Here is a 12849-nt window from a genome sequence, read left to right on the forward strand (position 1 = left end):
TCTCATATGCTCTCCTGTGTCTCCCGGAACACGAGCATACATACTTATTGATATCAGAGGTGCTCGGAGGTATCTTTCAAAGATACTCAAATGGAGAAAACCAAGGCGATGAACACGGCTGAGCATCTTCCCCGTCATGCCCTCAGCGTTGAATAACCAAGCTCCGTCAGTGACGCATGGGTCTCCTATGCACTGAAATTCAGGAGACTCCCTTGACATGAGCTATGTTATTATTTGAACTCTTAACAAAGGGGGTGATTTTGACCCCAACATCTGTGACTGGATAGTGGATTTTAGCCTACGGTTAGAAGTATGCTTGAGTCACCTAAGGATTTGTCTACACAGTGAATAATTAGGATGTTGTGGATTATACATCCCACATTTCTGTAGGTAAAAGACTTTAATGGAGTGCAATGAACCTCTGAAGCAACTTCTGGCCAACAAACTGTCCACAAAACACTCCACAGTGCAGTACCAGCAGTCAGCTACTTTATTTTCCCATGTTGCCTGTGGTTGACAATAAGGATGACAGCAATTAAAACAAGGCAAGATTTATGATATTTATCATACTTGTATGTAATCAGTGATCCAAAAATAGTCTCTGTTGAAGCAAGCGGTAAGCTCATTAGCAGCATTTAGAATGGGTGCTATTCTGGCACTGGCAAGGTGATCATACTTCACTTGTAACTTTTTAAAATATTTAACCATTTAACAAGATGACCCATCCATGCATGCATCCATCCATCCATCCATCCATACATGCATGCATCCATCCATCCATGAATCCATCCATCCATGCATCCATCCATCCGTCCATCCATCCATGCGTCTATCCATCCATCCATCCATCCATCCATCCATCAGAATAAGCCTAAGCCTGAAGTCTATCCCTTGCAGCCCAGGGTACAAGGCAGGGGACACCCTGGACAGGATGTCGGTCCATCACATGGTACAGTACGCACCTTCACAGTGACTGGCATTGGAACCCATCGATTATCCAGTGCGGCCTTTTGTGGGATTTCTTATGCATGTTCGCACAGAATGCAAATAGCATAAAATATATAGAGCATAAAATATAAAACAAATTTAAAATACACAAATTCAAATTAAGCAGTTTCAATGCAGTTTGCCCCACATAGTGCACTGAGTAAATTGTATATGCTTGTAAGCAAAGCCCAATATATCCACAAAAGGGCCTCGATACAGCTGCACATACGTGCGCTTATGCACATGTCTGTCTGTGTGCACATACTAGCCCACTGATCCCCACACTGTCCTTCCCACATCTGGACCTTCCCATTGACTGAGCTTCTATTTTTACTCTTACTCCTTCATTGGAATGCATTCCACGGAATTCAGGACAGTATGATAATAATTAGCATTGATGATTTAAGTTTCAGATAAAAGCACACAGTTCAAAAGAAGCCCAGTTTTAAAGCTCAGATTATCTGTGTGGTTTGCCTGGGCGCGTGGCCTGGATTGGCACAAATCCGGCAGTTTGGTAAATACATAAGCCTGAGTGCGATGCTACGCTTTAAGAGTCAAAATGTACACAAACTGGGTATTATTTCAGAATCGTGATGTTTTGAGCAGGACGGCTGCTGTGACCAGCACTGCCCACACCTTCACACAAACATGGCTTCAGTGACACGCACGGGCGCGTGTCCACACAGGGATCCGCAAGAGGTCTCTTATCCACACACGCACACGCACACACACACGCACACACACACACACACACAGGGCACTGGCACCCCCACTTAGCTGAGAGGGAAGCAGACACAGCTAATACGACTCCACAGAAGCTATTTTAGCTGTCCTCTCTCCTCTGGCTTCCTACCCTCACACAGCTGATACTGTCATCTCCACGCACACACACAGGTTTGTACTTATATCATTGTGGGGACTCTCCATTGATTTCTAAGGGGAAAACTGTAATCCCAACATGGCGACCTTAACCCCCTCCCCTAACCTTGACGTTGTTGGGACATGAATAATGGTCCCCACAACATCAAACTAGCTGGTTTTTATTACATCGTGGGGGACATTTGGTAATGTAACCCTAATTCTCACACACACACACACACACACACACACACACACACACACACACACACACACACCGATGCTGAAGCTCACACACACAATCTCTTTATGAATCGGGGTGAAGCAGAGCCGCATTTTAGTCGTACATCTCTACATATTGTGATTTATTGACTCATCAGTATGTACCACCTAAATAAGGTGTGTTGTTTTTCCTCGTCAGTTCAATCTACGGCACAATGGATGAATTTTTCATGGGATTTTAGGCTGCCTGACAAATAAACCCCTTTCAAAGGTATAAGCATGTTGTGCAGAGACAACACATTGACTTCTATTTGTCATTTACATCCACCCACCCATGGTCCGTCCGTCCATCCATCCATCCATCCGTCCATCCATCCATCCGTCCATCCATCCTTCCAACCAGCATCTCCTGTTAAGTATGTGTCTGATACTTTTGTTCAATTTCTCGAGCACATTTTTCCCAAACAGGACTCACTTTCCCAAAATGGGGCGACACAAACCCCGCAACACGTATCACGTCAGACCGAACGCCAGAACGTTACTTCCTCCTCTTTCCCAGAATTCATGGCGCTAAACAGTGATGGAGGCCCCCCACGCAAAACCACAGCCCTCAATTAGTCGAGCCCTCCCAGCAATATGGGATCATTAGCCTGCGGCTGACGGCAATCAGGGTCAGGACTGTGAATTTCCGTGGTGCACGTGCAAAGCCTCCCCAGCCATGCATGGGGATGCCATCGATCGCTGTGCACTCACATGATGGAGGTGGCAAGAGGCACAAGGTGACAGGGTAAGGGGATGTGAGAGGAAAGGCAAACGCCCGCACGCAGAAGCCTGTAGAAGAAGACTATTTTAGCTGAGCAGGTACGCAGCGCCTTGAAAAAGAAGATCTGCTAATGAAATTCACGCTCCGTTAAGTTAGCCGTCTCCCAACCCTTCAGTGAGGGAGGCTGGCCAGCAGATCCGGCCTTCATGAGAATATCCAGCATAGATAGGTCACTGTTAGGATTTCACTACCACACGGCATACATCAGTGAGCTCGTCCGACCTTCCCACCGGAGATTCATCGCTGTTATACATTTATGGACTTTTGCAATGATGATCTGGTGGCAGAGGATGAATACTTGCAGTATGGAATATGATCTATACCAACCAGATCATGTCTGAAAACATACTCAATCGGGCACCTAACTGGGTTCTGAAAGGAAAACATAGGCACAGCAGCTGGGTGGGCACCATTAATTAGTAAGAGTGATAACGGAAGATGTTAACCCAGTGTCTCCCAATCTGGTCCTCAGGGAACCCCAGACAGTCCTTGTTTTTGCAAAAATGTGGACTGTCTGCCAGGGAGCTGGGAGCCAGCAATAACATGGGCCATCTGCAGGTCCCCAAGGACCGAGATGGAAAACACTGTGTCAACCTATGCATTTAACAGCCTGTCTTATGTTAGACTATAGAAGCAGCATCCCTCGCTCTCACGCTCTCCCGGTGCTGCATGGGAGGCCTTTGGTTGCTCCGCTTTCTTCCTCCAATCCAAAGACATGCAGCCAGGGTAATTGGTGTCACTACATCCGTGTGCATGTGCCCTGTGCTGTTCTGGCATCCTGTCCAAGGTGTGACCCAGCCCTGAGCTCCCAGGGATACCCCCCCCCCCCCCCCGACCAAGGTAAGTGGTTGGAAGATAGATGAATAGCATAACGTTTTACTTGAAATTTTTCCCTATCAAAAGAGTCATTTTGGAGAAGCAACCTTCAGTGTGTCTAAGGTAAGAGAGAGAGAGGAGAATCCTTGACCACAGAAGTCAAAGAGGTTCACACATCACAGAACCATCTGTATGGCATTTATTACATTACACCTCATACTGAAAAACACAGCTGCTCCCGGAGAAGAAAGAGTGCCGATGCAGGCTGACTTGATTTGGGATCTCCTCACGCTTCTGTGGGATCATCGGATGCTTTACAGATTAGCCGCATACGTCCCACCCCTATCCCCTAGTCCTGAGCCAACCCGCAGTGGCGTCTTCGGCATGGCCGTGGAAGGCTTACCATTATCCTGTCACGTGCTTCCTCTTCACAAAATGCACCCTGTAGGTCTGGAAATGGTTGCTGGTCTACACCAGCGTCACAACAAGGAGCGTCATTAAATAGGTTAATGAGCCTAATAAACAGGAACTGCAGAGCTTCTATGCTTAACTGCACCATTTATTAAACAGTCTTCATGATATTTTTCTATCTTTGTACTTATTTATTTTGCTTAGGGCTCCAGTGCATGGTATTAAACATCCACCTGCGTTTCACACACTGGCCATTATAGCTAAAAGTTCTCTTTAAATAAAAGAGTGTATTTTGTGTATATCAAAGCAAAGTTTTGCACTCAGTTGGTCTAGAATGAGTCGTACAATGAATAAGGCATTATGAAATAATTCATTAGTATATACTGAAGATGTTTGTAACAGATTGACATTTATATAGTAATGGTCATAATTAAGGAACTGCATAATGATTTCTATGTAACATGCACAATGTATTAACTGATTGGATATATAAAGGCATTATGAAATGATTGACAAAACAGTATGACATTAGAAGGTTAATTTTGCTGTGACAGACTTTGTGAATCCTGCTCCATCTCACCAATGAAACGTGTCACTCCGGGAAACGTCTCAGCCTCAGGGACTTAGTGGTTTTGAATAAGTAAACTGGGTTTGGAGAAACGTGCTCAAGCAAATAAGGAAAAAAACATGCCATAAAGCAAAGTAGTTTTCAGAGCTGCTTAAAAAACAAATCGACATGCTAATCCTGCTTAAGATGCTACCCATTATAGCTTCAGCATCCTGACATAGCCGGTCACTGTGAATTGGATGGATGTTTGGTTTAAGTAGAAAGTGCACCGTTTAATTGTATTTGTCAATGGATCATGAATTGGTTATAATTGTTGTGATTATGTTAGGCTTTTACTTGAAGTTTTCTTAAAAGGTTTTTTACTTTCCATGGTTTTCCATTTTTATTTGGGTGTAGAAGTTGGGGCTGGTACATAGAAAAAGGCTGGACTACAATGAGGATTAACGCAGGTTTAACATCACTGTACCTCACGCAGGCCTGACTACCATGAGGATTACCACAGGTTTAACATCACTGTACCTCACGCAGGCCTGACTACCGTGAGGATTACCACAGGTTTAACATCACTGTACCTCACGCAGGCCTGACTACCATGAGGATTACCACAAGTTTAACATCACTGTACCTCACGCAGGCCTGACTACCATGAGGATTACCACAGGTTTAACATCACTGTACCTCACGCAGGCCTGACTACCATGAGGATTACCACAGGTTTAACATCACTGTACCTCACGCAGGCCTGACTACCATGAGGATTACCACAGGTTTAACATCACTGTACCTCACGCAGGCCTGACTACCATGAGGATTACCACAGGTTTAACATCACTGTACCTCACGCAGGCCTGACTACCATGAAGAATACCACAGGTTTAACATCACTGTACCTCATGCAGGCCTGACTACCATGAAGATTACCACAGGTTTCACATCACTGTACCTCACGCAGGCCTGGCGGCCATAAGGATTAACACAAGTTTAAGATCACTGTATCTCACGCAGGCCTGACTACCATAATGATTACCACAGGTTTCACATCACTGTACCTCACGCAGGCCTGACTACCATAACGATACCCCAGGTTGAACATTACTGTACCTCATGCAGGCCTGACTACCATGAGGATTACCACAGGTTTAACATCACTGTATCTCACGCAGGCCTGACTACCATAACGATTACCACAGGTTTAACATCACTGTACTTCACACAGGTCCGACTACCGTAAGGATTAACACAGGTTTAACGTGATTTCACACAGGCTGCCATGGGACATGGCACAGGTATTAAAAACATTCGACCTACACAGACCTGTGGCCTAATGCCTACTCCGCACCGCAGAGCCTGTCGCTGCGCGCGGTGTGAGGCGTCTGCTCATTACTGGGTCTCTTAAGCAGCTTTTCTCTTCTCCGAGCCAAGGGCAGCTGTGAGGCCTCACAGGCACCAGTTAAGGGTGAAAGATGCGGTCGTTCAGCGAAACAAATAGAGCGAGCGTATCATAGAGACAGGCACAATCCACACAGCGCACTCCACCGAACCCAAGCGGCGGGGCCTGTCCAAGCTATCTGTCCGTGTGCCAACGCCAAATTTCCCACAGTCCTCTACTCCGTAACAACTCCCTTGATAGCTGAATTCCTCTAATTAGTCTGAGGTAGATTCAGGACCTTCGGTCAGAATAAACGATTCATGGTGACTGCAAGAAAAAGAATGTGGACCCCAGAGGTAACATCTCTCACATGTACACCTCTGATGATTGACTGAGGAAACAATATCTGCAATTATATAAATAATACACTGATCAGCCATTTTCCTGATCAGTCCTGGTTTTCCTGAGTTCAACGCGTCCCTGGGTTACCAAGGGTGGGGCTTGCGTTTTACTTCTTTAACCAGTCACAGTCTCGCTTCATACGATGGGGGTCCCATAAGATTATAATGGAGCTGAAAAAATTCCTATCGCCTAGTAACGTCGTAGTCATTGTCACGACATTGTGTAACGCATTACACACATATGTATGGTGACGCTGATGTAAACAAACCTACTGCTCTGTCAGTGCAAAAGTATAGCACTTATAATTATGTACATCCATCCATCCATCCATTTTCCAAACCGCTTATCCTACTGGGTCGCGGGGGGTCTGGAGCCTATCCCGGAAGCAATGGGCACGACACAGGGAACAACCCAGGACAGGGGACCAGCCCATCGCAGGGCAGACTCACACACCAGTCACTCTCACACGCACACCTGCGGGCAATTTAACAACTCCAATTAGCCTCAGCATGTTTTTGGACTGTGGGGGGAAACCGGAGGAAACCCCACGACGACATGGGGAGAACATGCAAACTCCACACACATGTGACCCAGGCGGAGACTCCAACCCAGGTCCCAGAGGTGTGAGGCAACAGTGCTAACCACTGCACCACCATGCCACCCCTAATTATGTACATATTATGTACTATAATTATGTACATGTACTATGTACTATACTATACTTCTTATCATTACTTATGCTATACTACATAGCCCAGGTGTGTAGTAGGCTATACCGTCTAGGCTTGTGTAAGTAAACTCTATGATGTTCAGAATGACGAAAACAGCTAACGACACATTTCTCTGAACGTATCCCTGTTAAGTGATGCTTAACTATTTATTCTGGTAAATGAAACGGCCCTGTACACATATTATTCCTACTTTATACAGGCCATGTAATATCCTATCATTCCTGCGTTTACTATATGTTAGTGTTATTTCAGGTGTTATTTGATATGATTTAGGAGGTAATTTTTCGGTCTGGGAATGCTCAAAATTTTTTCCCATATAAATGAATGGTAATTGCTTCTTCGTTCATGCCATTGTGGCTTATGAAAGGTTTCACAGGGACATTCTACTTTCGCAAAGTGGGGGATATCAGTACATAATGACCCCCTAAACGGGTGTAATGAGATAATCAATGTTATTCACTTCAATGTTATTGTTAATGTTATTGCTGATCTGTGTATATCCTATCCATGCATCAATCTTTCTTAATTCCAAGTCCAAATATTAAGTCCAAATTTCCAGAAGTCACTAAATTGGATACTTTTCCCAGAAAATGTTTGTGGAGTTGTGGAAATGTAATGAATGTTCTGAATTGCATGAGGACTGAGTGAGTTTTGGTTCCCGATACTGATACGTGATGAGGAAGCCTGACGAGGTAGGGCGCCCCCCCGCCTCGTGCCCTGTGCCCCCAGGAATCAGCCGGTGCCGCGTTGTGTAAGTGGTTCTGGGGAAATGACCGAACAAAGTAGATAAGTGCGACATGCAGATACAGCAATTACAGATGAAGAGAGAGCAAAAAAAAAAAACACATTGAAGATTAGCTTGTCGGGAGGGAATACTGGGCTACTGATCCTCAATCAGCAGATTAAACGGCTCCATCTCGGGGAGGAAGCAGGTCAGCAAGAATCGGAAAAGGTAAAACCGCCGCAAGACTCTCAGAGATAAATCACAAGGACACATACGCCTGGGGGGTGCGGCGTCAAAACCGAGGGTCCAGCAGATCGTCCCAGGTGATCGTGGCAAACCCTCTTAGCGCTGGAGTTCAGGGAGGTGTCTCCAAGGTGATGTCTCCTCTTGTAAATGCTATCAAGTTGCCTGTCGAGCCGATTCAAGAGCAATGCCCTCTCTCCCCCCCCCCCCAGCCCTAACACACAAAGCCCATGGCCAAAGGGGCACCCAAGCAGCACCACGACCTGCTCCATGTCGGCCGCCGTGCTTCCACATCAGATCTCGCCCGGGCCACGACCTGCCATCTGTTTTTGGCCAGAATGAGCGGTTGCTGAATCTCCCGGGAGGAGGGGGCACTGCCACGCCGCTCCAGCCAGTGCAGTAGGCAGTGCCCCCTCCCCTGGTTGCAGTAAGGGGCGACGGACAGAGGCTTCGGCCCACCAAAGCATTTCAGCAGAAGCCCCTTTTAGATAGTCGACTGCTCGCCGAAGCTTTAAAATGGATCGTGTGTAATGGTCCGGCAACTAATGAGTAGCAGTACACGGAATGCGCAATATGGAATTTGTTATTTTAAAGCTTTTGTGAATTTTCTTAGAAGCTCAGCTGCTGTCTGTAACACTGTGAGCGCAGAGCCTGGACACTGTCCTGAGTGGACTCCGAACACGGAACTTCTACATCAAACAAGGGGCAGGAGAATTAAGGAGAATTGAGTGAAGTCCCCTCACACACTGGACCACTAATCAGTACGTGAACACAGCCAACAGTCACTGGCAGGGTACGCAAATGCTACATGTTTTTAATGGCGGACAACCTGACAGAGATAACAGAAGTAACCAGACTGCTGAGTAAAATGTAAATCGTGTTGCTTTAATGCAGTTTCTTTAACTCAATGGAGAATAAAACCCGAAAGCATCTTGCATCACAGGCACGCGGTCAACCGCACTCAACAGCGGCCTGTTCAAAAGGTTAATGGCTCACAGGAGGATGCTGCCCGACTTGGTTTTCTTTAAAAATGGACCGGTGAGCTCGGACACTTAGTGTGCATTAGTGCGAGTCATTAGGGCTGCCTGCGTGGATCCTGCCATCCCTCCTTTCTTATTGTCTTCTACACCGGGGGACACATCTTCTGCTGTGGCCAGAGCAGTGACATCAAAATTACTTAAGCGATGACATCAGAGTGACCTGAGAGTGACATCACAATGAAGGAGAAACCTGGGGAATGACATGGATTTGCTAGCTTTAACCCCAATGGAGTGATCAGGAGAAACACGGACACATTAAAATGACTTTTTTTTCCCTAATTTAGCTATTTTTTGCATAATTATTCATTTGCCTTATGGCAATAAAGGTCCTTTAATAATCCTCAAAATTAGACTGCATCACAGTTTTCGTCATTCGAATAAGCAGACTGGTCAATGACACTGAAGGTGACCGAGGCAGCCTGTACTGATCGTCTGAACTGCACTTTTCAGAATCACCCCAGGGCGACCCTAGATTGCCCCGCACCTCCAAGCCCAGCCACACCCTGCCCTCCATTACTGAGCCTCTACAAACCTTGCCAATGGGTCAGTAACCCAGGTGGTGCTGTCCTCCACTCTCTCTGCACCCAGGGGCAGAGCGGGGAGCAAATGACGTGCCCAGCGCCCTCTACCCATCACCCATCACACCCACATCGATCCATCCGGCATGGCCGCCAGGTGTAGGCTCTCATGAAACTTTAAACAGCATATGAACAAGCCAGCGCTTGTCTCCAAACCCAGAACCGTATCGGTTACCTGCCCACCCCCCCATCTCTTGACTTACCCCCTTACCAGACAGCTGCTTCAATACCCCCGAGAAAACACACTTCACCCCGGAGCACTTCACTGCGCAGGTTCACCCAAGCTGAAGGCCAGGGGCCTCAACTAACTTGCTTGTAAAATTGTAAACCTCCTCCCCTCAGTCGACACCTACACCATCATAGAGAATACTAGGGGGTGGTCTCTGACCATGTTAATGTACCTTTGACCAACAGTGTAAGAAAGAGTTGGATATTTTGGGGGGGGGGGCGTATCGTGCCCCTCAGAACACAATACGCCCCCCCATCCACCCCACACACACACACTCACCTGTACTTCATGCTGCTGTGCCTCCCAATGGCCTCCTTCATGTGGGCGTGCCCCTGGGGGGCAACACGCGAGCCACCCATCACCCTCGACTTCATCTGCCCCTGCGCCAGGTAGTGGGCATTGGAGCCCTGGCCCCCACTCCCAGCGCCCGTGCCGGAGCAGCCGGTCGGGGGCCCAGTGCGTACGCTGCACAGCCGGTCCTCGCTGCTGCGGCTCTTCAGGTTGTGCTCCGTGCAGGCGATGGACACCTGCATGATGCCCCCCCTGTCTGCGCGCCTCTCCCCAGGTAATCGGCCGCCGTGCTCCTACGGAGGCTGGTTGTGCGGTAAGCGAGCTCCCCTCCTGTCTGCAGCCTACAGGTGCTGAGCCCTTAACCAGCAGGTCTCCAGATGTCCCAGCAGGTACGCCTGTCTACAGCGGTACAGCACCGGATCCTCCCCCCCCCCCCTCTCCCCCACACCTTGACACTCGGCTTTAGAGGGGAAGCAGTGGTCTCACAGATAGTCTACCGGGCCCACAGAGCATTGGTACTTCAGCTCAACTGGGACAGATGTCCATAAACCACTGGATGTCAGCTTGATAGTAGCGTTCACAGACATGCAGGACACACGCACGTACTTATCTGTGCGAACATCGCGTCCACCTGAACGGCACGCAGGCTGGCTCAGTGCTCTGAGACCCGGCCGACCGAGTCGCGATCTTCCGATTCCCACTTCACAGAACCGGCTACTGCAGCTCTCCCGCGCCTCCGCTCTCTCCCATCTCGGATCGCCGGGTTTTCCCAGCTGCACAAGACGCAGGTCCGGGACTTGCGCGGGCTGCACAGGCGATACGCGCAAAAAGGCGCCCGCAGCCCCGACTACTCAGTCTCGTCCGCTAGAAACGGCGGCTGCCACAGAGACGCAAGTCATTTTTTTTATTATTCCCATTAATTAGCGGCATCACCCAGTCAGCAATTCGCAGCACTGAAAGAGTTCAATCCATCGCACTCCCCATAGCTCCCAGACACTAAGCAGGACGAGCAAGCTGACTTAACAACAGTCACAGTAAAACTGAATGAATTAATGATTCATGTTGTTGCTCACGCAACCTTAATTGCCTTGGTGTCCCTATTGATTCCCGTTCGTCTCTCCCTTCACCCATGGAAAGCCTTTTAGTTTTATTGCGCCAGCGAACAGTTGACGCTCTTCACTCGGCAAAAATAAGCTTGGACGCGATCGCGAAAATTGCATTGTCTATAATGTGAAAAAACCGCCACCAGCGTTGCTTTCCTGCCCCTACTCACGCTTACAGTCCAACGCCTTAAAATCAACACCGACGCGCTACTGTACCGTAAGTTTAAACACACACACAAAAATCAGAGCACCTAGTATCCAGGATGGAGATCAGTGAGATGCTTCCTTCGCTCTGGATGTGCTGGAGGGGGGGAGCTCGCCGCTGCTCCTCCCTTCCACGAAGCGAGCCTCACACATACGCGCACGCCGCACCGCTCTCGGTAGCGACTTCTCCTGATTAAATTGACCTTTTGCGAGAATGACAACTGCCATTCTGCCATCAATCCAGCATCCAGGAATCCTCCCAGCTCACATTGTCCGGGGCTCACTTTACCTCACATCTCACCACCTACGTACCCCTCCACCTCCCATTTTTCCTCTCTCGTTTCCACCACCAATTCGCCTGCATGGAAACGCAAGTATGCGGTAGAGCTCCGTTTATCCCACCTTAGCTGAGCTTATGGAGGCCATGCTTTGTATTTTTTTCCCTGCCCCTAAAAAAAGTGAACGCAACACCAACTTTAACTCTCTAACTGTCCAGCAGACATGTACGGCGCCAGAATATGTGTAGTTCGGAACCCTCTGCCAATTTACGCATACAGACCGGACACCCTGCACCTTGCTTCGTTGTTGACCATGCAAATGGTCCGAATGGTTCGTGAGAACGTGGAAAAAAAATCACTCAACACCGAAAAGGACTTAAAGGAAGATTACTGTGTTTTTCTAAAAACCCTCCCCATGGTAAGGTAGATCACCAAACAGTTAATCGCACATATTACCCGGTAATAACTACATGCAGGTTTTATAAAAGATGTACGGAAAAACTACGTTTTTAAGCTATCCTTTTGTAAAAATGTACCAATTGATGCACTTGTTACCGACTACATCTGTATGTTACTGTATTCCCCTTCCGTACTATAAAATCTATAATGAATCTATTATATTATGTAATTATATAATGTTTAGTATTCTACAAGCAGCAAGAACAGTGTCACTATATGAAGACAGATTAAACACGAAAAAGTCACAATAGACATACTACTGCATTGTTATTGCGTGCATTTATTAGTCTCCAATAACATGTATACGCATTACAGAAACTTAGGGCAAAACGGCTGGTGCCAGAGCAACACAGAGCATAATCTCTGGGCAATTTAGAAACGCCAAGTGTAGATATCGCTGGCGGGAAACCAGCAAGACAAACAGAGTGTGAATATGCAGACAACGCACAAACACCGACTCGCACATAGTCGGGGTATGAATCAAACTCCATAACCCTGGAGGTTCGAGATCTT

The 12849-nt window shown here is 47.5% G+C and overlaps 1 protein-coding gene across 1 annotated transcript in view; it reads right to left on the reverse strand.

Moving 5' to 3' along the window:
• Window positions 1-11993, reverse strand: part of LOC125750675 (voltage-gated potassium channel subunit beta-3-like) — a 31409-nt gene extending 19416 nt beyond the window's left edge. Inside the window, exon 1 of the mRNA XM_049028841.1 lies at window positions 10281-11993. Coding sequence (XP_048884798.1) covers window positions 10281-10534 — 254 coding nt within the window. The 5' untranslated portion in view covers window positions 10535-11993. The remainder of the gene's footprint in view (window positions 1-10280) is intronic.
• Window positions 11994-12849: the final 856 nt, after the last annotated feature.

The sequence above is a fragment of the Brienomyrus brachyistius genome, chromosome 10 (assembly GCF_023856365.1).
Source record: "Brienomyrus brachyistius isolate T26 chromosome 10, BBRACH_0.4, whole genome shotgun sequence".
Taxonomy (NCBI): domain Eukaryota; kingdom Metazoa; phylum Chordata; class Actinopteri; order Osteoglossiformes; family Mormyridae; genus Brienomyrus; species Brienomyrus brachyistius.